This window comes from Mus caroli, unplaced genomic scaffold (genome assembly GCF_978045245.1).
Source record: "Mus caroli unplaced genomic scaffold, Mus_caroli_1 scaffold_4, whole genome shotgun sequence".
NCBI lineage: Eukaryota > Metazoa > Chordata > Mammalia > Rodentia > Muridae > Mus > Mus caroli.
In genome coordinates this window covers 92480738-92505315 of record NW_028227259.1, presented here as the reverse complement: position 1 = coordinate 92505315, position 24578 = coordinate 92480738, and the positions used below count along the sequence as shown (strand labels likewise).

General features: G+C 41.0%; 1 protein-coding gene across 1 annotated transcript; it reads right to left on the bottom strand.

Moving 5' to 3' along the window:
• Positions 1–6840: 6840 nt before the first annotated feature.
• On the bottom strand, positions 6841–24071 carry Dck (deoxycytidine kinase). The gene is made up of 7 exons (XM_021162592.3): positions 23707–24071; positions 19118–19233; positions 16349–16542; positions 14952–15099; positions 12032–12147; positions 10293–10383; positions 6841–7839 (listed from the first exon to the last, which is right to left on the bottom strand). Exons 1-7 carry the CDS (start codon positions 23795–23797, stop codon positions 7813–7815), a joined length of 783 nt encoding a protein of 260 aa, XP_021018251.1. The 5' UTR covers positions 23798–24071; the 3' UTR covers positions 6841–7812.
• Positions 24072–24578: the final 507 nt, after the last annotated feature.

The following is a 24578-nucleotide window of genomic DNA, read 5'->3' as shown; positions in this document are numbered from 1 at the left end:
CCTATAAACAATACATCGACACTTACCTTTTTAGCAAAAAGGTTTACATTCACAAAGGAAGAACTCTAATTTTTTTACAATGTTAAGATACAAAGGTTTATATTCAACACTGTTCAAATAATAAAAGTAAATTATGAACTAATATCCCTTAATAATTTTAAAATTCATCCAAAGGGAGAGTAGTTGCTAATTTAAGTTTTTCCTTTATCAGCCCCCAGCATATAGAAGCTTAATACATAGTTGTTAATGAGGAAATCGAATGAGAAATGAATTATTTAAGACATCTTCCCAAATATCTCAACCTCCGTAACAATCCTGCTTTTCAGATGTAAGCACAGACAATAGCTTAGTGAGCCTTTCCTCGCGGAGTCGCTGCACACTTAGGAGGGAAGGGAGGAACAGCATCCACACTGCATCCACTAAAAGCACAGGAGGGATCTTGCTGCAGCTCCACTTTACTCAGTCTTCTGTTCTGTGGCAGGGGCTCACAATACAGCTCAGGCTGACTTTGAACTCACGATCCTCGTGGTCCATTCAAAGTGACTGGATTACACCCAGCTCATTCCTTTTTACTATCGCACAGAATCACTCAGTTTCCATGTTTCCAACAGTCAACATATTAAATAAGAGGAAATAAAGATGCTAATAATAATCCTTACTTCGCAGGTTCATCTTGCTCCTTTTCTGACAGGGTCTCACGACATAACCCTAGTCGGTCTGGAACTATCTAGATCATTAGCCTCAAGCTTTTATCGGCCAGTCTTCCTCTGCCTCCCAAGTGCATAAGATGATAGCTGTGTGCCACTATGCCTCTGAGCACCGTTTAATAACTGACATATATATTACACTTTTAAACTATATGTTTTATGGGCTGTTATTTATTTATTGTGGTACTGAGGATTAAACATAGTGACTTGCACACGTGAGGCAAGTACTGTACCTTCATTCCTGTACGACCCTACTTTAGATACAGACACTGGAATCCATAGCTGCAGGACAGTAAAAAGCAATGCCAACATTTGTAGGTTACATTGCTATCTTGGAAGCCGTGTGTGTGTGTGTGTGTGTGTGTGTGCGCACGCGCACCTGCTACTTTTGTAATGTTCAATGTATTAAAGCTAATGTAACAACTGCTGGTGTGGATCAAATGAATTCAAATGTAACAGGACATGACAGGGTCTGTTTTGCTCTTGTTGGTGTTTGTACAAAATAACGGCTTCATCATGACACTCTACCCATGTATGCAGTATATTCCAAGAAGATTCACTCCAGCGCTCCCTACCCAAGAGTCTAATTTAACATCTTTAGTTGTTGCTCATCAACCAGCTGCATGAGAGAAAACATGTGTTGTCTGAGTCCAGCATACTTTGCTTAGTATGATGATCTATAGTCCCACCCATTTTCCAGCAAATGACTGAGTCTTCCTTACCGCTAAAATTCTATTGTACATATGTATGACATTTACTCATCCATTGATGGGCAGGGTAGGTGCATGTACAAGCATCACTATTGTATCTGACTTAAGACTTTTGGGTATACAGCCAGGAGTGGAATAACTAGATCAGATGGTAGTTCTATTCCTAATGTATTGAGGACCCCTACACTGATTTCTGGAGTAGCTGAACATTCTAACAGTATGTTTTCTTCAACCTACACCATTCTGATCCACCTTTATTGTCTACTACTACAGACTGGGGTGAAGTGGAATCTCAGAGTAGTTTTAAGTTTTTTCTTTATGTTAAGGAAATTGATCATTTGTATTTATTGGCTATTTGCACTTAAAAAACATCTTTTGTGTATGAGTATTTTGCTTGTGTGTTTGTATGTGTGTGCTCACACACGCACACACCTGTGAACACTGAGGCCAAAAAGGGGAGGTCAAGTTCCTGGAACCAGAAGTACAGCCAGCCATGAGCTACCACGTGGGTACTAGGAGTCAAACCCAAGTCCAACAGCGAGTACTGTTAGCTGGTGAGCCATCTTTCCAGCCCCCATTTACATTCCTTGAGAACTGTGCTCCATGCAGCAGCTCATTAATGATTAAAGTCTTTGTTCCTTAGGTATTTAGTTTTAAGTCTGTAATATTCTATTACTCTCACGTCAGAACAGCTGGGAACGGTCTCCCATGCTACAGGCCACATGCGCTCTGGTAATGTCTCTTCTATGCAGCAGCCTTTCAGTTTGATTTCATCATGTTTGTCAACTTTGTTACATTCTGGAGCACTGTCCCTTTCAGACCATAGCCTCTCTATGCACAGTGACACTCATCTCCTGGAATCTATCATGTTTGTCAACTTTGTTACATTCTGGAGCACTGTCCCTTTCAGACCATAGCCTCTCTATGCACAGTGACACTCATCTCCTGGAATCTATCTCAACATTTCGTAAGCTAAAGCAAGAAGACTGAGTTTGAGACCAGCCTGGTCTACATAGCAGACACTGTCTCAAAAACAACTCATAATCTGTATCTTGAAAGGCTGTGCCTGTTTCTATGAGTAGTTTCAGCGTTTCATTAAGGGTTTTTATTTACTTTGAGTAGATTTTGTTCAGGGGGAGGGACAGGGATCTAAGCCTTCTACATGTGAATATCCACATTTTCAAGCATCCTTTATTGAAGAGGCTGGCTTCAAAAGGTTCTTGATCATGTGAATGTCATTTCATCTGTGGGCTATTTCTGGGTCTTTTCTCTTCCTATCAGTTCATGTGTCTGTTTTTATGCCTATACCCTGTGACTATAGTTATTTATATTTGCTAAGAAAACTGGTCACCAGCAATGTTTTCCTTGTCCCACCTCTTTGTGTTACCTGGTTTTAGGATCAGGGAAGTACTGGTTCCATTGAGAGACCTTAGCAGCGTTCCCTTTGCGTTTTACAAAACAGTTTTCAGAGTGCTGACATTTGTCAATGCTTCATCCATCTGGTAAAATTCAAAACTGAATCCGTCTGGCCCTGGGCTTGGCTTTTTGGGGTGATAATTACCTTTTCATTCTTGCTAGTTTTCGATTGCTTAGGCTTTCCATGTTAAGTAGTCATGAGTCTTCGGGGTCTAAGGATGTTCTTTTGAATCTGAAATGTACTCCCACAAATTCATGCTTGGTCCTAGCAAGGCTTGGTGGAACACACCTTCAATCCCAGAACTCAGGGTGTGAAGATCTCCCGAGTTCCAGGCCAGCCTGGGAACAAAGAGTGAGGTCTTACTCACTATTTGGGAGACTGTGTAAACGTTAGAATGTGGGATCTGGCTAAAGAAAGGTCTCTGGAAATGGGGCCTTGTATATTATCTGTGGCCCTTCTAGTAACACCCACAGGTTTGTGGTTAGCCGTAAATAGCTCTTCTCTGCCACACACACAATGTGCTGCCCAGGAACCAAATGACCATGGCCTGGACTCTCTGACACTGAGAAATAAGCATTTGGTCACAGTGACACAAAATTAACTAATACAGCCTGAGTCTGCGTCACATTACGCCCAGTCTCCTGGGTTCACACTGCTCGTTGGGCTAGTCACTCCCTTAGTAAATGAAAACAGGGAGACCTTTGGTACTGGGAGACAGAAAATTCTTCTGTCCTTTCACACTTGAGGCATTTGATTATAAAATCTCACAGGACAGCCTCCCTCTGCCCAGGCAGCAAGCAAAGTAGGAACAAAGAGTAGTCCCATCTCTAGGTCTGTGGACATGATGGGACCAGCTGTCTCAAGCTCTCAGTGCTGTCTTTACTGCAGAAAGAGACTAGAACCTTAATTGCGAGCCAAAATAAACACGTCCTCCCCTAAGCTGCTTTTTGTCTGGGTAATTTTATCACAGCAATAGAAAGGAAACTACTAAAGTTTAAATAAGTTTTTATATATAATTCTGAAGTGTAATTTTTGTCATGATGCTGTATATACATAACATAGTTAAAGCTAATTATGACCTCAAATATCATTTCTGGTGGTTGAGGATGCTTACAACTTACTTACTATTTAAAAATACATTACTGGAGCTGGAGAAATGACTTGGCAGGTGTCGCTCTCCCAGAGGACCCAGCAGCAGTCACATCTGGTAGCTCACAACTGCCTCTAACTCCAGTTCCAGGGGAGCAGATGCCCTCTTCCGGTCTTCTCAGAAACCTACATGCACGTGGAACACTAAATACATTCAGTTACGCACATACACATTCAAAAACAACAAAAATAAAATTTTAAAAAAAGATGGAGGAGGTGAGGCAGAGGGGGAGGGGGGCAGCGCGTGGAGGAAACTATGTCAGGATGGAATCTATGAGAAAATAAACTTATAAAAAGATTTTTTAAAGAACATTGAGGTTGTAGAAATGGCTCAGAAGAGCACTAACTGCTTTTCCAGAGGTCCTGAGTTCAATTCCCAGCAACCACATGGTGGCTCACAACCATCTGTAATGGGACACGATGCCCTCTTCTAGTGTGTCTGAAGGCAGCTACAGTGTACTTATATTAAATAAATAAATATTTTTTTAAAATGGGGAAAAAAGAATACATTACTAACCATAGTCACCATGTTGTGACCCATCTCACAAAACTTGTTCCTCCTAACCAAACTTTGTACCGTTTGACTAGCATCTCCTTATTCTCAAGTGATCACAATTGGCCTCCCAATATGTTTTAGACTCTGTATAAAGATCATATAGTATCTACCCTTTTATAACTAAATTATTTCACTAAGTAGAGTGTCCTCTAGGTTTATACAGGCTACCACAAATTAATTTCCTTTCTTTTTTTAAAGCTGCAACAATTAATATTGCATTAATGGGAAGAAACTACAGCTCACTTGGTAAGATCAGGAACAAGGCTCGACGATCTCCTCGTACCATGATTTGTTTTCAACAGCTCTCTCAAAGTCCTACCTAATGTACTAATACAAAAAGAAAAGGTACCTTCATTGGAATGAATGACAGAAAAAAGTCTCTGTCCACAGCAAGATCACTCGGGCAGAAAAACAACAAAAACAAGAATCTAGAATACAGAATTTTGCAGGATGTAAAGTTAATATCACGAAATGCATTACCACTTAGGCATAAAACAAAAATGCATCCAAGATCTGCATGATCTATATGAAAAAAATGATACACCTTTGAAGATGTCAGTGAAGTAAATAAATGAAATGATATTCAATGTTCACTGACAGCAAAACAAACAAAACTCTGCAAGTATCCAAATGTTGGAGCGTCCCAGCTTGTTCTATAGATCCGACAAAATGCCAGTGAATACCGTCAGCTGGGTCTTCTGTGGCTCCTGGCAAACTGATTCTAATGCTCTCATAGGGAACGAAAGGTCTGAGCATTGCCCAACTCAACACTGAAAAGAAGCTAACCACAGTGGTGCACAGGTCTGAGCATTGCCCAACTCAACACTGAAAAGAAGCTAACCACAGTGGTGCACAGCTGTAACCCAGCCCCAAGGACACTGGAGCAGGACTGAGTTCCAGGCCAGCCTAGTACAAAGCCAAGCCTTGTAAACATTAGTCACTGTAAAGAAACCATGAACAGTCAGCAGTGTTGGCAAAAGACTAGATAAATACAACAACCAGGGACAAGCCTAGAGAAAGGCTTGCACAGAGTCAGTTCTCTTCCGAAAGCTGAGCAAAGCCATAAAGGGAAGCAAAGTCGGGGCTGGAGCAGGTACACAGCCCATGTGCACACACACAAATCCACAACAAGCCTGATATCTTGTCGGAACATTCCAAGAAGATAAGTAACCAGATGACTCCTGCTTCAGAAGATTTTAAACTCTCAGAAAGGTTCAAGAAATTTAAAGTCATTTATTGACATATATATTTAAGTTCGTAAATTTATTTATATCAAACAACAACAACAAAAAAACCAATATCACAAAACAAGTTATGGTTATTACACACTTGAAATTCAGTCATCTTTTCAAAGACCAGTGCTAATCCACTAAATTATCATCTTTGAATAAGAAACCAAAAATAAAAGGTAATATTTTAGAAAGAATAATTATAGTTTCAAAACAAATGCAATTCTTTGTTTCAAGAAATTATACATTTTTCCTAATATGAATTAGAAAGGTTAATTACTTGGTAAAAACAATATACATTTTAACTTTAAAAACTACAGCAGACAATAGTTAAAAAACAAAACATTGTTAATTATATATAAGCATACTTTACAACTAAATATGAATGCAGTCTAGAGATACAGGCATTATTAATGAGGGCTTTGAGCCTCCCGGTATTTGTTAATTTTATTTCCTAGTTCAACAAAATTGTAACATTCCCATGATACACTATATGCAACAAAAAAATTGTTTTATCAGGAATTTCTCTTGACTACAAAAAGGTTAAGAAATATTCTACAAAGCAAGCCAACTATGAAGCACAGTGTGACCACAGCTCTCTCAGCAGAAATGTGACTTAAATCCCAAGTCAGCAGACTGCCTACTAACTTCAGACAGAACAGGGAGAATGTCTGCCAGGTGGTGGAGGCGGGGCTGAGCGGGGCTGAACAGACTGCGAGGCTAAAACGCCCGCCTAGGCTTCTCAGTGTCTCATCTCAAGAGAGACCACTCATTATCAACACGGGGAAAAATGGAAAACCTTGGCATGTTCTATCCTCATTTTACATGAAAACTAAAAGAAATTTAGTTAGGAAACTAAAAGAAAAAAATGGGAAAATTTGTACTTGCACTTCAAGTGATTTCAAAAAATGTCAGAGTCAAGTGTGATGTTGCACACTTAATCCAAGCAGTGGGAGTGGGGAGGGAGGCAGAAGTGGGTGGATCTCTGTGAGTTCAAGGCCAGGCCAGGCCAGCCTGGCCTACATGGTGAGTTCCAGGACAGCTAGGGGTATGTAGAGAGACCCTGTCTTTAAAAAAAAAAACAAAAAAAAAACCATAAACACGCATTTTAGCTGCAGTAGTCTGAGAAAAGCAGTAGCTATCTTAATGAAGCTTTATACTCATGTAATAAACTTCTTAGCTACCTCTTAAAGATTTCTTCTGGTCCAAAATTTCACGTAAACAAAGAGTTCTTATCCCAGATGAAGAAACAGATTAAAGATTAAAAGACTTATGAAGTAATTATACCATTACCAAACTGGGAAGAGTTTGCCTCCTCCTCTACAAACACACCACAGACACAGTAGTAAACATTACTGTGGTGACGCCAACATGGTCTTATCCTCAACACTAAGTAGAGCAGGAGAGGCACTTGATCAGAACAAAATGTCAAGGGCTGGGGACAGTTCTGCAGAGCTTCCCCAGCTCGAGAGACCCTGGCTTCAATCTCTGACACTACCAAAGGGAGCAGGAAGAGAACAAAGCAGACACTTCAGCATCCCTATTCCAGGGACTCCCACCTCTCAGCCTGTCCTAAGTCTACCAACTCACAGAAGACACACATCCTCTACACGGAATGGTTAAGTGTCCCGTGACAAAACTGGTCAACCTCTGAAGCAAAGACACAATTAAAACATGTTAACCAGGATGACACTCAGGATGACAAGTGAGAAGGCTGGGCTGTTAGAACAGTTTACCCACTCACTGCACTGATGCTAAGAAAATCTACCTCCAGACTCCCTGCTGTGAGAGATTCACACCTGGTGTATTTAAAACTGTGGAAGGAAGACCGGGAGGGACACAAGTTTTACATACGATTAGAAATGTTAAATAAACTATATATATATATATATATATATACATAAAGAAAAGGGCTTTTCCTTAAAACAAAACTGGTTTAAAACTTTATCCTTGTAAAGACTTTTGTATGAATATCAAGCTATGGCAGTACACAAAACTGCAGGAATTATCCAGAAACGTTCTGTTGCCACTGTCTCCTGTGCAATCACAAAGTACTCAGAAATTCTTTGACCTGAAGGAAAAAAAAAAAAAAACAATTCATTCAATTAATTTGATATCTATTATTCATCTTCAATTAAGAGTACAGAAGAGCTAAATATCCCAACTATATAAATACTAAGTATTTCAGTAGTAGGCTGAATAACCTAAAATTGTTAATGTACATTTAAGTTTTAAAAGATTGCTACAATTCTAAAAGACCTGTAACACTAGTTTTATGGTCTATATGTATATGTACATATGTACATTTTAATAAATAATAAATCTATGATACATAGAGCTTTAATATTGATGCTTATGAGATATTAAACACCTTTGCAATTCAAACATTTAAATCTGCAGTATTAAGGCATAATTTATTTTATTTTGTATTTTATGTGAGAATATTTCATTTGCATGTATATGTACTACACACATGCCTGGTGCCAGGAGAACCCAGAAGAGGGTGTCTGATTCCCTGAAACAGGAGTTACAGCCAGCCGTAAGTCAGCACCCAGGTGCTGGGAATCCAAGTCTAAACTACTGAGGTATTTCTCTAGCCCCAAGGCCTAAATGTCTGGAATGTTAGTCCATAGACAAAGCTTACTGCATTCTGAGTAAACCTAGCCAGCAGATAAAGCCTAAATGCAGGACTCTCATTCTCCACTCGAGGCTATAAATTCTCCTTAGAAGGTAAAAGGTGGTGCCTTATAAAAATGCTCCCCTAGAGTCCAGGATTATTAACTTTAAAAAGAATAATATGAAATGATTCCAGGTCTAAGAAAGTAAAGTGTTTACTGAAAGCGAAGCAGTGTGGTGCTGGAGAGATGACTTGGCGTTTTAAGAGAACTTGCTGACTCTGCAGGCGACCCAGGTTTGATCCTCAGTACCCGTATGACAGACAGTTCACAACCACCTGTAACTCCTGTAACTCCAGGGCATCTGACATCTTCTCCTGGCATCCTGGAGCACTGCATACATGTGCTGTACTTATATACTTGCACACACACATTAAAAAGTAAATTAAACACCGGGCAGTGGTGGCGCACACCTTTGATCCCAGCACTCGGGAGGCAGAGGCAGGTGGATTTCTGAGTTCGAGGCCAGCCTGGTCTACACAGAGAGTTCCAAGACAGCCAGGGCTACACAGAGAAACCCTGTCTCAGAAAACCAGAAAAAAAAAAAAAAAGTAAATTAAATTTTAATAGGGACTAGAAGGATTGCTCAGTGGTTAACATCTGCTCTTCCAAAGGTCCTGGGTTCAATTCCCACACCCACATGGCAGCTCACAACCGTCTATAACTATGGTCCCATGAAACCCAATGTCCTCTTCTAATATTCAGACATACAGAAAGGCAATACATTAATTTACAGACGAGAAATAAATAAATCTTTTTGAAAAATTTAAACTAATGAAATTAAGAAAATGGTTTTACAGGTTCGGTTAAATTGATACTTGGTGTTTTCACAACTGCTATTAATTTTACTTTAATAGTACCATATGTTAATTCTACCTTATGTTTTAATATCATAAATAGTAAGTCAGTCACTTGAATTTTCCACATATGTATTATTTTATATGATGGGGAACCAATCATATATATAAAGGATTTTAGATATTGAGGCTGTCAAGTTTTTTGAGATACAGTCAAGATTTCGTTATAGCAAACCACCAGACAGTTCATGAGAGAAACAAGCAGACAAATAGCTACAACAAAAATAGCCTCTAAGTTTCTTTCAAAACTAAATATGTAGTTTTCTTTAAACACAAAATCAATAAATTAATTCATGTGGATAAGGATATTTATTATACAATTCGTATTACCACCTTCAAGTTCATCAGTAAGTCTCTCCTTTATATGTATAAATGACATTGTTCACAGATAATGATCAATTCTCATCTCTCTGAGGATTCAGTTAACCTTTGTTAATACAATGACTCCATAATTAGAATAAGGCAAATTCATCCTTAACATGGGCTCCAACAAAGACTTACAGTAGCACTGCCTAATCTCCAAACGAGATGAGTGAGACTGATAGTCTACAATTTGAAGTACCCTTCCACACTGAGTTCTTTGAAAAAGATAAACTAGTTTTCTAAGCAATTTATATGAAAACATCTACATGTTAGTGAGCTGTGAAGGAAAAATAGAGAAAGGAGAAAAGGATGGGAAAAGGCAGAATGCTACAGTTACTTCCGTCTTCCAGAAAAAAAGCTAAAGCTATTTTAGCTCAGGCCAGAGCCAGGACTCAAACTAAACAACCTAAAATTGAGAGAGAGAGAGAGAGAGAGAGAGAGAGAGAGAGAGAGAGAGAGAGAGAGATATCTTGGGGCTCAAACCCAGGGCCTGCACTCTGCCCACAAGCTACACCCCCAGTCCTCTCAATGTGATTCTATAGAAGCTTTCCTGAAAGGAGCTGTTTTCACAGAGCAATAGGATTGTCCTGGACAAGACAAGACACACACTTGTCTTCTTCTAAGCCCACCTTTTCAACCAGGCTTTCGTGTTTGTCTTTAAAGTCTTCATTAACATCCAGTGTGAGGACGGGCACCTCTTGCAGATAATCAAAGCTGGTTCTGTTTAGAAAGATGAAAAAGATCAGGGAAGCACTAGATCAAGAAAAAAGATGAAAAACTCCTACTATTCGAAACTCAGAATATTGTCAATCGTCTTATACTAACGTCATCCGTAGTGATGCAGCTGGCAGTCTCTTCTTTTTTTTTTTTTTTTTTTTTTTTAATTTATTATATGTAAGTACACTGTAGCTGTCCTCAGACACTCCAGAAGAGGGCACCAGATCTCTTTACGGATGGTTGTGAGCCACCATGTGGTTGCTGGGATTTGAACTCTGGACCTTCGGAAGAGCAGTCGGGTGCTCTTACCCACTGAGCCATCTCACCAGCCCGGCAGTCTCTTCTTTACGTGTAGCTTTACCATTGCACGTACAACAATCTTAGTTACAGAAGAGATAAAACTAGGCATTATGACACATCATTTCTCAAAGCAAAGAACTAAGAAAGAGGTTTTATGTTTCAAGGATGAGGAAGCTACCGGTATAGTTTAGTTGAAGAGCAGTTACCTAGCATGTCCAAAGCAGTGGGCTCCATTCCCAATACTACCAAAAAACAGAAGAAAACTAAACCCAGAAAAGCCATTCAGAGCCTCAGGGGCTATGTATGCAGTCACAGTTACACACTGCCTAGGAGCTGACTCGAGTAGAGTTCATGCCATTAGTCAGGCTGCTGTGTACGTGTTCTCAAGTATGACTGAAAACATGAGCTTACAATATATCCCAGTAGCTATATCCCAGTAGCTCCCCTTGGCCACGCAGGATGCCTTCCCAGATCTCCAGTAAGACTAAAATCATGGGTAACATGCACTTCACATACACTGGTTTGTTTTTTTTTTCTTACATATACATACATATACAAATTCAATGTTCTTTCTACCTTAATTAAAACTGCCTTTTCCTAGCCAGGCGGTGGTCCAGCCTGGTCTACAAAGTAAGTTCCAGGACAGCCAAGGCTTTATGGAGAAACCCTGACTCGAAAAACCAAACCAAACCAAACAAACATACAAAAAGAACCCTGCATTTTCCTTTCCTCGTGTTGAGCATTTTCCCGTTTCTGCTCAAAGCACATTGCAATGTCTCTCTGGCATAAGGTTGCTAGTATCCCTCCCTACTCTAACATTTCATTGCCATTGCTAAAGCAAGGGATGCTTGGCAATAAGCACTGTTGTTGTATTGTGACAGTTACTAATGACTACAGAGCAATGCCTACATACGCCAAGAAAAGTGGGACAGAAGGACCACATAAGGACATGGGCCTCAAGCTCTTGGCCTCCCAGAAAACAGACTACAGACTGGTACAATCAGCAGAGCAAACAATCTTAAAGTTATGAATTCTTTCTGAATTTCACACTTAATACTTTTAGATGAAGACTAATAATGTATTAACTAAAAGTATAATACTTAAAACAGTATATAACATCAGGCTATACCACCTTAAATTATTTCTCAATGTATCAACGTACACAGACATAGTCTTACTTTATCATTTAAAACCTAAGCACCATTAGAAGACAGTTACAAAGTCTTCAAATAGTGCCTTGGGAAAATGAGCAAATCCATCAATAAAAACACCTGTCCACGTTGCTACTCGTGTCTAGACTACACTCTGCTAGAGAATCACAGTGAGCAGCAACCAGCATGAGGGATCTTACTTCAGAGTCCGATGAAGGAGCCAGCTTTCATGTTTATAGTGAAGTTTCTCTAAATACTCAAGAGGAATGCCTTGTTCTTCATTTCTTCCCCGAAGGTATATTCTGTTTAAGCATTTCTAAAAGCAAGACATAAGAAAAAAGCCGAGTAACTAGTTGTGTCTGCTGCCGTTAAAAAATGTTATCTGGTATCTTTTCAATTAGCCAAAAACTGTATTTATTTCTTCTTAAAAAAAAAACTGAAATACTTAATTTTTCCCTATCAGTAGTTATTTTAGCCAGATGATAGTTCTAAAGTAAGCAGAAAAATAACTCAGTAAACACACACAAAATACACTGAACTAATTTAAGTATGATAAAAGAATGTGGGGGAGAGTTAATAGTTCATTAGATATTTACCTTATTTTTGTTTTAGAGAGTAACTTAAAGTATGTCAATCCATCCATCCTAATTGAGTGCTAGGCACGCGTGTTTATGTCTGTGTTTCTCTGTGCTCCATCCCTGTGAGAGTGGCTCATCACTGGGTGAAAGCTCTAAACTGCCATGGCCTAAAAGAACTCAGGGTGCTTTATACCTGTCCTTTATTGTATTACCAAGCAAGGTGGCACCAGCCACTATGGCTTTTCAGCACTTGAAACACGGCTATGTGATGAAATATTTGGTGACCGAGGAACAGAACTTTCAAACTTTACATTATAATTATAATAATCATAAAGTTAAATAGCCACATTAGACCATGGGATTCTAAATCCTTTTTCTCTAACAGTATACAAACAAATGAAATGTCATACACTTGGTGAGAGCTCACAGACACTCAGGTGTAAGATCCTCCATACTGTGCTCTGTAGTACATATAAGGCCCTGGGTTCAATCCCCAGCCATGAAGAAAGGAAGAAAAAAAATGGATCTCTAACAAATAACATTCCTGAGATACAGCTGCACATAAACTAGGCCACAGTCTGCTATGAATCCTTTTTTAATAATCTTTAATTAAAAGATATAAATGAGCCAGGTATGGTGTCACACACCTTTAATCCCAGTAGTCAGGAGGCAGAGACACACAGATCTCTATGACTTGGAGGCTAGCCTGGTCTACATAGTGAGTTCCAGGGCAGCCAGGACTACATAGGGGGAGCTTATCTCAAAAAAAAAAAAAAAAAGATATCATACATGATATCTTTTTTAATAATCTTTTTAATAATCTTTAATTAAAAGATATAAATGAGCCAGGTATGGTGTCACACACCTTTAATCCCAGTAGTCAGGAGGCAGAGACACACAGATCTCTATGACTTGGAGGCTAGCCTGGTCTACATAGTGAGTTCCAGGGCAGCCAGGACTACATAGGGGGAGCTTATCTCAAAAAAAAAAAAAAAAAAAAAAGATATCATACATGAGAGACTGGGAATACAGTTCAATCAGTTAAGTGTTAACCACACAAGCAGGAGGACCTAATGTTAGCACTCCAGAACACAAAACATCTGGGAGAAGGTATTTAAAAGCAGCCACATTCTCAGGGCTGGCTGGCCACCATTCTACTCAACCAGGGAGCTTCCAGTTCAGAGGCTTGTCTCAAAAAACAAGATGCTGAGACACAGAGAAACAGTCTTCTCCAGGGATAAAACCTATGATAGGCTGTCCAAACCCAAGCAGCCAGCCCTAACTACTGTCATAGAGACAACAGTGAAGATTCAACATGCTGTGGTTACAATGTGTGTGGTGTGTGTGTGTGTGTGTGTGTGTGTGTGTGTAACAATAATAAAGAATTTTCAAAGTGAGGACATGGTAGAAGTTAGAAGAGGGAAGTGGGAAAGGATGTACATAAAGAGTACTTAAATACAAAATTCTGACCTTTCTGGATTCATTATGTAATGTACACATAGGGGTTACTTCCAGGAGACCTCCCTCACTGAAAATGACAAGATCTCTAAGTCTCTTGTACTAAGTCACAAGTAACCATAAAATGTTTCTTAAAGTGAACCACAACAGTTGTGATATTCACAAAGCAAGTATTTATTTATTGTTTCTATTGTGTCTTCAGACCTACTGGCCCTAAGAATCCAACAACAGCTGAAACACTTATTCGAAGTCCTTATTTCGTTAAGCCTCTGTTTTACAAGTTGTTTCAGTGAGTTTCTTACTCTAGCTCTGATGGGATATGAGAATCTGAGTAAGTTAGGAATTAAGACAAAAAAATAAAATAGGACTGGTTGAAGAACAAAGAACAAACTTGCCACATCTAGATTTCTAGTTTGTGGAGAAATCTTGTAATGCTTTGAGCTTCCAGGTGAGGAGCTAGAGGGTTAGTTTATTTATTTACTTACTTATTTTACATCCAGCTCACTGCCCCACCCCACCCCACCCCACCCCCGTCATACCTTCCCACAATCCTCCTCTATACCACCCCTTCTAGGAGCAGGTGTACCCCCCACCCCCGCCCCCAGCACTTCAAGCCTCTTCGAGGCCAGGCACTCCCTCTCCCGCTGAGGCCAGACATGGCAGTCCAGCTAGAAGAATATATCCCACATACACAGGCACAGCTTTTGGGATAGCTCCCACTCCAGTTGTTTGGGACCCACATGAAGACCAAGCTACATATCTGCTACATATGTAGGGAAGGCCTAGGTCCATTTTATGTGTATGAGTGTTCGGCTGCATGTACATCTGGTCATCCCATGTATGTAGTAACCACAAGTGCAGAAGAGGTTGTCAAATTCCCTGGAACAGAAGTTGCAGGTAACTGTGAGCCACCATGTGGAATCTGAGAACTTGGGTCCTCTGTAAGAGCAGTCAGTTCTCTTAACCACTGAGATATCTCTCCATGTTAGAAGTTGGTTTTAAACTGTTATTACTACAACCCTCTTGTGATTCCTGATATTACTTAAAAATTTCAACAACACAGGCAAATGTTTATTGGTCTTACCTCCGGAGTAGCTCGAAGATAGATTATTCCATCCAATTCAAGGCTTTGGCCAAACTGGCTGTTCATCCAGTCGTGCCAGTCTTGATATATGGTCCACTCTGTTTCATTCATGCAGTCAGATTCGTACAAATTAGAAGCGAAAATGTACCTGAAAGAGAATCTTTGTCAGCATGTACATCCTTTCAAACACAGACACAGGAAACGGAAGAGAACAGGGGGATAAACGCGCTCCTCAATCCTGTGGCCCTGTGTGCCTTAGAAAGCACCCATGAAATGTCTTCCCAAGTACAAGAAGCGTGTTCTTTGCCAGTAGCTCTCAAAATGCTGGCTAAGGATCCCTGGAGGTCCCCGAGCTCCTTCCAGTTCTGAGATGCTAGCTTGCCTCACACACTACTATACTTCATCAAAACACATATACACATATACATAAATATACAAGCATGGATTGAATGCCCACTGTTATTAAGTCAGACATTAAAGAGCTTCAAAATATAAGGCAACGCTGATCTTCTCCCTATATATTTTTGTTTTAAAACTTTTTTTTAATCAAAGTTATAACTGTTAATAAAAATATTTGTATACTGATTCTCAATCATTTTGTTATTGTGGGTTTTTCAAGACAGAGGTTCTCTGTGTAGCCCTGGACTAACTACTCTCTGGACTATTCCAGGAACTCACTCTGTAGATCAGGCTGGCCTCAAACTAATAGAGATAAAGTGAGCCTCCCAAGTGCTGAGATTAAAGGTGTGCACCACCACCCCAGCTTGATTCTCAATCTTAAATTCTAATAGCAAACATACCAAATGACAAAATTTTTTAGACCATTCAACAATTAAAGGAAAGGGATCCTGAGACCAAAAAACTTTATAAGCCCCGATTCTAAAATAGTTTTGGAGGTGAAAAACTCCTAATGTAAGAAGGTTAATTCCAGCTAGAGAGGTGGCTCAGCACTGATCTAAGTTCAATTTCCAGCAACCACATGGTGGCTCACAACCATCTGTAATGAGATCTGGTGCCCTCTTCTGGAGTGTCTGAAGACAGCTACAGTGTACTCACATACATAAAATAAATAAATCCTAAAAAAAAAAAAAAGGTAATTCTGAAACACTTTTAGACATGTTTTATTTTATCTCCTTTTTCTAGTTAAGAGTCTAGGAGTATCCAGATATAATCATAACAGATGAGGATTTTAAAGGGTTGGAAGGAAATTAGATGACCATCTGACTCTCTAGTCCCTGCCCTAATGTCATTAGCAACTCAACGCTAAAGGTATTTTTAAATGTCATTTTCTATCTAAAACCTCCAGCTCAGCCTCTAATTTGATTACCAGGAAATGAGAAAAAAAAAAAACATCTAGTTACAAACTCCCAAGAGTCAAATATAAGCCATTTGCATACCTGTCACTATACACAGATCTTTCAAAAAATAATACAGGTTTCTCTGCATCTTTGAGCTTGCCATTGAGAGAGGCAAGCTGGGCTCGGATCCGGCTGAGACAGGCATATGATTGGAAGGTGAAAGACCACCGTTCAGGTTTCTCATACATCATTTGAAGAACATTCCCGCCGCTCTTCTGAGACGTTGTCAATTCCTATTTTAAATTTTAAATTAAAATTGAAAATTAAATTTAAATTTTAAATTAAAATTGTCAAAAGAAACAAACACCAATATAATTGCCAATAGTTACTTTATCTGTTTTGTTTTATGTTTTTTGAGACAAGGTCTCACTATGTTGCTCCAGCTGTTCTGGAACTCACAGACAGCCACCTACCCCTGCCTCCATGCTGGGATTAAAGGCATGTACCACTGTGCTCATCTGTTTTAACTTTTTAAGAGGTTCAAAGAGAAATGCGGGGAGGGGGAGTGCTGGAAAGACGGCTCTGTGGTTAAGAGCACTTGCTCTTCTTGCAGAGGACACAGGTCTGGTTCCCTGTATCCATGTAGTGACTAAAAAAATGTAATTAGAAGCCAGGTGGTGGAAGAGCGTGTCTTTAATCCCAGAGGCAGAGGCAGGTGGGTCTTGAGTTCAAGGCCAGCATGCACAGGACAGCCAAGGCTACACAGACCTGTTAAAGAAATTAAAGAAAACTTTAATTCCAATTCCAGAAAATCTAACACCCTCAATTTCACCAGAATTTAAGGAATGAGGAAGGAAATCACATGAGCTTTCTGGCTTACCACGTCTTCTTCTGACACTGGTGGAAGCCTACTGATAACACAGAACACTCCATCCACTAAATGGCAAGGAAAAAAAAAAAAAAAAACCAAACCACTAGAACAAAAGACGCTGAACATGAAAGAGAAAAGCACTGATGACCAAGTCCTTCCAATTCTATAACCTCCAAGAACCAAAATAAAAGCTATTTTTATCGGAGGACTGGCCGCTTAGGTCTCCAAACAATCCATTTCTCACAGCTGACAGTCGTCTAAAAGAGCTGAGACTTAGACACTGGGTAATTCACATTATAACTACAAAAATCAGATCAAGAATGACTTGGAGAAAGGCTCCATGAAAAATAAAACCCATTTCATTTTTGTGGTGCTAGGGCTTAAACCCAAGGCCTTGAGCAGGCTAGGGAGGTGACCTACTATTGGGCTACATCCCTGCCCTTAAAACCCCACTTTTTTTTGGAGTTTAGTAAACTCTGGGGGTATGGAGGGGAGATAATATCCAAAAATACAGAGAAGCCATGACCTACTTAATGCTTCATACAGCCATAAAACCCTGCTTCCCACACTTTCTGAACCCAAGACCACGGCCTTCAACACATACATAAAAATGTAAGAAAATGGGTTCTATATAGGGAAGTCTCTTTAAAATTCAGTATCTGAAATTCAAAGAAATTAGGATACAGTTGTGCTACACCCCCACCAGCCTAAAGTTAACTGTGCTTTGCAAATAAAAGTGTGAGAAATATTTTTAGTTATCAAAAACCTTATATCCAAAAAAGTCACATATATCCCGGTGTGGACTAGTTTTATGTCAACTTTACACAAGCTACAGTCAGTCAGTCATCTGAGAGGAGGGAACCTCAGTTTAGAAAAAAGCCTCCATTAGATCTGGCTGTAGGCAAGCCTAGAGGGCACTTTCTTAATTAGTGGTTGATGGGTGGGGCCATCCCTGGCGTGGGCTCTGCTATCAGCTCCTGTCCTGCCTTGAATTCCTTCTTGTCCTGATTTTCTCAGATGAACCAGGAAGTGAGGAGGAAGTGTAAGCAAAATAAGCCTGTTCCTCCCCAAGCTGCTACTGAGCATGGTGTTTCAAACTAGCAACAGTAACCCTAGTTAAGACACCCCACAAGGCTATGTACAGAGTCTCTTGCTACTGATTTTCCTTCCATCTAGGATTTACATTTTAAATATCCAATAATTCCCAGAAACACTCACATTAATAGCTGTACTTTTTTCAACTTCTGAATGAACTTCCTTTTTCTCTAATTTCAATTTCATTTCTCCAGAAATAAAAACTCCTAGCAATCATTATCACACACCCACACTTCCACTATGACAAAATGGAATTTAACTCGTTTTTATTCACTTATTTGCAATGCCATATTGAAAAGGGTTAGTAAAACGAAAACATGTTCAAAATGAGATTTTGTAGAGAACGATGGTATAGTACAAAGAAATGAGAGATAAATAGGTTTCCACGTGACTGAAAGGATTAATAAAATTCAGTTACTGGAGGCTTTGGGTTTTCTTATTTGTTTTCATCTAAAACGTAAAGATCAAGAACTTGAATTTGTAATTAGAATTTAAAATTATTTCAAGTTTTTAAACTTTTAAAACCTTTTAAACTCATATATAATACATAAATCTTATGATGCACAGCTCACTAAATCTTTGCACATACAACTAGACTTGAAAGTATTACTAGAAAGGTGGGGGAAGGGCTGTCCAAGAGACAATACACTGCTTCTCTAACCTATAGAATTTTAACTTTTTTTTTTTAATGTATAGATGTTTTCCCTGAATGGATGTCTGTACACATATGTGTCCTTGGTGGCCATGGAGACCAGATGAGGGCATCAGAATCCCTAGAACTGGAGTGGTAGCTGGTTAGGAGCTGCTCCAAGGGTCCTATAGAGCAGCCAGTGCTCTTACCCGCTGAGCCAGCTCCAGCCCCAAGGAGTTTTTGCTGTACTCCCCTAAAATGTCTTGCGTACCTCAAATTCATCCTGAGTATTCTGCACATTGCACCACCTGGCCACAGGCTCGGGAACCACTTCCCAATCCTCAGAGACTTGCTTTAGGATATTCACAAACGTTGACTTCCCAGCAGCTGTTGTAGAAGAGAAAGACAAGATTAAGAAAGGTTGTTAAAAAAACAAAATATAACCAACCATCATCAGTTTTTACAAGACTAATACTGAACAACACATGCGCAGAAACACTGAGGCCTTTCTCTTTCATCTTTTTAAAACTTAATGACAGTCTCTAGACAATTGTGCTGAACAGATTTGTTATTATTTTAATTTACCTAAGGCACAGAACAGAATTAAACGCCTGGTCAAATTTAACACAGTCCATCCAGGCTTCTGTATTTTCAAGACCATCCTTTCTACTAACAAGCTCTACTTTTAGTCTAATGAGCTCATTGGGAGTGACCATATTTCTGAATAGCACTTAGCAGGCTAAAGTAAAAGGATCCTGAATTCCAGGCCAGCCTGGACTACTTAGTGAGAGACACTATCTCTAAAAACAAAATACGGGTGTAACAACACATAACCATAACCCCAGAACTTGGAAGGCTTAGGCAGCAGGACTGCTATGAGATAAAGTTCAAACTGGCCTACATAGTGAGTGCTAAGCCAGCCTGCACTAACTATAGAGCAAGACCATGCCTCCCTACCCCTGCAAAATAACACCCAAATTTTTAAAAAGAAGGGAAAAGGAAGATAGAGACCCTAATACAACAACAACAAAAAGTACCAATAAGACAGGCATGGTGGTGCATGCCTTTGATCCCAGCACTTGGGAGGCAGAGGCAGGTAGACTCCCGGTCTACAGAGTGACTCCGAGGACAACCAGGGCTACAGAGTAACTCTGCCTCAAAAAGATAAAATAAAATCATAATAATAATTAATAAACCAATTAGAAATATCTACAAAAACCAATGTGAAGATGCACCCAATGCTTAAGAGCTGGTTAACTATTGTTACCGGACCCTAAATCAGTCCTATAGCTAACAGAAATTATTTTAAATCTTGCAAAGCACTTCCTAGGAGTAAAAGCTGTAGAAATCTGCCTCACTTTTATGGTTCTGTGCTCTCTACCAAGCCGTTAAAAAAGAAAAGGTTAGGTTTTCCTTTTCCCGATTGCTCACTTAACTCTGAGATGTCTAGGGAAGAACAGAACAAAAAGAACTTATGTGTAATCAGGACATGCTATACTCACTGTTTTCTACCAGAGAGTCTGGACTTTGTGTCTTAAGAGGGTGTAAACAGTCCTTCTAAATGAGCACCACGCCCTTTCTATCAGAAGTCACCAAATGTGGTTATACCAGGCATTACTGGCCACTATCATGTTCTTTCTTCCTCTACCTCTTACTAAATACACACACACAAACACACACATACACCCCACAACTATATAGCTTCAATATATTTGTCAAGTGTCCTCTTCTTTATAAAATGGACTTCTTATTAAGGTTGGCACAAAAAGAGCTAGCTACCTTTGACTTGAAAAGTATACTCGCTGGGTAGTGGTGGCGCATGCCTTTAATCCCAGCACTTGGGTGGCAGAGGCAGGCAGATTTCTGAGTTCGAGGCCAGCCTGGAACTACACAGAGAAACCCTGTCTCGAAAAACAAAAAAAGTATAGTCAAAGCTCCAGCATTATAGCAGACTCATGCCAGAGCAGAAAGAAGGGAGATCCATAGGGCGACAGGGCAGGTGAGGAGCACAACATGAAAGTGTATTAAGTACAAACCAGAGAAGAAACAAATGTAAGCATGAACTGGGTGGCTCCTGAGTTGGTGGAGAGAACCCTGGTGACTAAAACTCTGTGTGGGAGGGCTTCAGTTAAGAGAGAGTATTGCATCTAGATCAATGATTGGAATGAGCATCGCTCAGTGGACTAGGCAAAAAAAAGAGAACATGACACTCGGGGACACAAGAAACACTCAGGTATCTCAAACTAGTCAAGACAATAAAAGCCCTTGAGGCTAACACATCAAGCCCGCTTCCAACAGTGATGACACCCACAAAAGGCTCACACAGTCAGACTTTCAAACTAAAAATGTTAAATTTTACTTCAAGCTGAGCAGTCATAACACAGTCAGGTGCAGTCCCCGAATAGTCACTGCCAGCTCCTTTCTTAACTTTTTGGAGGGAGCTCAGAGCTGGAAAAAGAGCTAATAAACTAATATTCCATGAAGGTGAAAGACAACACTACCCATGAATAGTTTTACAAGGCGCAGTTAGAGAGGTGGTATACAAGGCTTTGATCCCAAGCACCCAAAAGCAGGTAGAAAAAACTCTGTGAGACTGAGGGCCAGCTTGGTCTACACACAGCAAGTTCCAGGCCAGTCAGGACTGCAGAGGGAAACCCTGTCTGAAACAAAACACAAGCCACAACTAGAAAGTCACGGTTAACTAGCAGAGTCCCTAACGTTAAACAAGCATCACCATTCTAAGTCATTCTGAACACACTAAAATGAGCCTCTGTAAATCTAACCCAGGAAATAGCTCTGTAACCCAGAACATGAGAAAACAGGTTACATAACTATGCAACTAAAAATGACCAAGCAAAGCCGGGCGTGGTGGCGCACGCCTTTAATCCCAGCACTTGGGAGGCAGAGGCAGGCGGATTTCAGAGTTCGAGGCCAGCCTGGTCTACAAAGTGAGTTCCAGGACAGCCAGGGCTATACAGAGAAACCCTGTCTCGAAAAAACCAAAAAAAAAAAAAAAAAAATGACCAAGCAAACTTCAAATTTTAGGAAGAACCTAAGAATTACGAACTAGTCTTCGCAGATTGCGTAATTTTTATAGTAACAGGTTATTTGGACCTGACAGATGAGGTAAGGTGATGTAAACAACTATACACAAGCAATACAGTGACAAGCCTTAATCTAAATGACACTTCCCCCAATTGACCTGCATGCCTAGTAATTGCCAAAGCTTCAGAATTTTTATTTATTTATTTATTTATTTATTTTGGTCAGTGAAAAGATCTAGATGCTTAAGGGAAACTTGTTAACTGTTAGTAAGCAATCTTTCCTAATGCACGGCTCTTTCCAGTTCAGTTGGGGTCAGTGAGGGATGTCAGGCATGGATGGCACTACTGAATCTGTATGTGGAAAGATAGCTCTGGATGCAGGGAAGCAGGGAAGCAGGGAAGCAGGGAAGGGAGCGGCCCACTAGATGTAGGTTGCCTACACGAGCTTGAGAGAAGGGAGATAATCCATTATGATCTGTCCATTGGAATTTACCCCGAAGATGACTTTAGTGAACACTTTCTCCCATCATTCATATGGTCATCTTCATCCACCAAGACGCCCTGAGGATTCTTACTAATAAACATGGCATCGCAAAGAACTTATAAGAAATGAGGATCTCGGCCACAGAAGTGTGGAGCAGGGAAAACTCGCCCTCTTTGTGTCTCAGCTCGACTCTCTTGAAGCTTACATCTGCTGACCTTCTTTCTCAAAGAGATAGTGCTTTGAAGGTGGCAAAACTGAAAACATCCGCTGCACACATGAATAGTCAGTACTCAACTTGCAGCCACAGACCTAACAGCTGGGCCAAAACAGGAAGCGTCCGTTGGTTTCCAGCGGTAGGAAATGTAAAAGAACGGGAAATTCAAGCTCACCCTGCAAAATGACATGCACAGTGTAGCTCCCCCAGTAAGGTTAAGGGCAGAAACTCTAGAGTCTTTAAGCGAAACCTCAGTGCTTCCCTGTACGTGGGAAAGGGAAAACATTGCCCACTATCAAACTCATTACCTGCTTTGCTCATATGTGTAGCATAGTGTTAGGTATTGCTACAAACGCCAACCCAAATGTCGACAAGAAAGATGTGGTATATACCATTCATTGTAATATTACGTTTTTTTTTTTTAAGTATTACACTGGGCCAGGCGTGGTGGTGTATTCTTTTAATTCCAGCACGCAGGAAGCAGAGGCAGGCGAGTCTCTAGAGAGTTCAAGGCCATTCTGGTCTACATTGTGAGTTCCAAGACAGGCAGGTCTCAAAAGTGAGACAGTCTCAAAAAAAAAAAAAAAAAAAAAAAACAGAACAAGAAATAAATAAAGTTCTGCAGAAATAAACAGCATGGGTGATCTAGTATACTAAGCAAGCCACAGAAAACCAGATACTCTGGTTTTGTTTAGGACATCATGGGAAAACAAAACTGGCAGGGATTAAAACAGAAGCATGTCAGGGCTTGTAAGGGGATGGGAAGGGAGAAAGAGCTGTCTACAAAGAAGCACAAAGGGAACTGGAGATGTAAATGATGAAAACGGTCTCAATTTTGCGGTAAAACCGCAAGTCAGTGAAGCCTACCTAAAGAGCACACCTAAAAGGGGGTTCGCTTACCTAAGTTACATCTCAAGAAAAACAGCACCCCCATCCGCGCCCCGAACCCTGCCTGGCGTTTGTAAGTCCCCAACAAAGAGTGCATTGGTCCAGAGCGCACCTCACAAAGCCCCCGCTGGCGCCGGGCCAGACGAGCCACCGCGCCGGCGCGGGCAAGGCGGCAGGGAGGGATCCCCGGGGCACCAGCATAGCACAGCACCGCACCGGGGATACCTTACCGATGTTCCCCTCGATGGAAATCTTCTTGATGCGGGTCCCCTCGGAGCTGGTCGAGGGAGAAGGGCAGAACCTCTTAGGTGGGGTGGCCATGCCTAGCTCCAGACGGCTCGGGTGCTGGACCTGCAGGGACACGACGGCACGGGCGGCTCCGGGTTGCAGCGTTAATCTCGCGCCGGCGGGACCAGCACTTTGACTTTGGCGCGCGGAGGCGCAGGCGATTGGGCGGACCTGTGGAGGATCCCGCCTGACGGCCCCGACTCCCACCCTACACGCCTCGCCCTCGCGGGATCTGCTTGTGTGTGGTTCCTCCAGGCGGGCCAGGCGTCCCGGGAGCGCAGGGCAGGGGGCGGGGCTTGTAAGGAGAACCCTGAGAGAGCCGGGCGATTGACCGTGCGCGACAGGCCGTGAGCCGGAGGGGGCGGGGCCTGCGGGAAGAGCAGTGGAGGGCGGAAAGGCGGGCCTTGCGCAATGAGCTCATTCGAGGGCAGGGGCGGAGCTTGTGCCTTAAGGGGGAGGGAGGGCGGGAAGGCGGGCCTTGCGCAATGAGCTCATTCGAGGGCAGGGGCGGAGCTTGAGCGAAGCGCCTAGGAAGAATAGGGTCAGGCTTTTCAGAATGAGCCCTTTGGGATCCTGTCAGGCTTCGTGATTTGAACTTTCCGGGAAGAAAAGTAAGAAGTAGTAATTTCAAACTATGAGCCTCAGTAGGTGTCTCTCACAGAAAACGTGTAGCTGTCCGTCACTGTCTTAAAAGTTATTTCGTTAACCAGCAATCTAGTACCATCCACCATACAGGATATAGTGCCTAGAATGACAGGAAGGGAGGGAGTGGTACTGGTTTAAAGTCTGGGTCCAGAAGTGAGACTGGACACAG

Coding starts and splice junctions, on each gene's coding strand:
- Dck (XM_021162592.3), bottom strand. CDS start 23,797: ATGGCCACCCCACCTAAGAGGTTCTGCCCTTCTCCCTCGACCAGCTCC. Junction 19,234..23,706: donor TTCCATCGAGGGGAACATCG/GTAAGGTATCCC, acceptor CTTCTACAACAG/CTGCTGGGAAGTCAACGTTT. Junction 12,148..14,951: donor ATCTTCGAGCTACTCCGGAG/GTAAGACCAATA, acceptor TCTTGCTTTTAG/AAATGCTTAAACAGAATATA.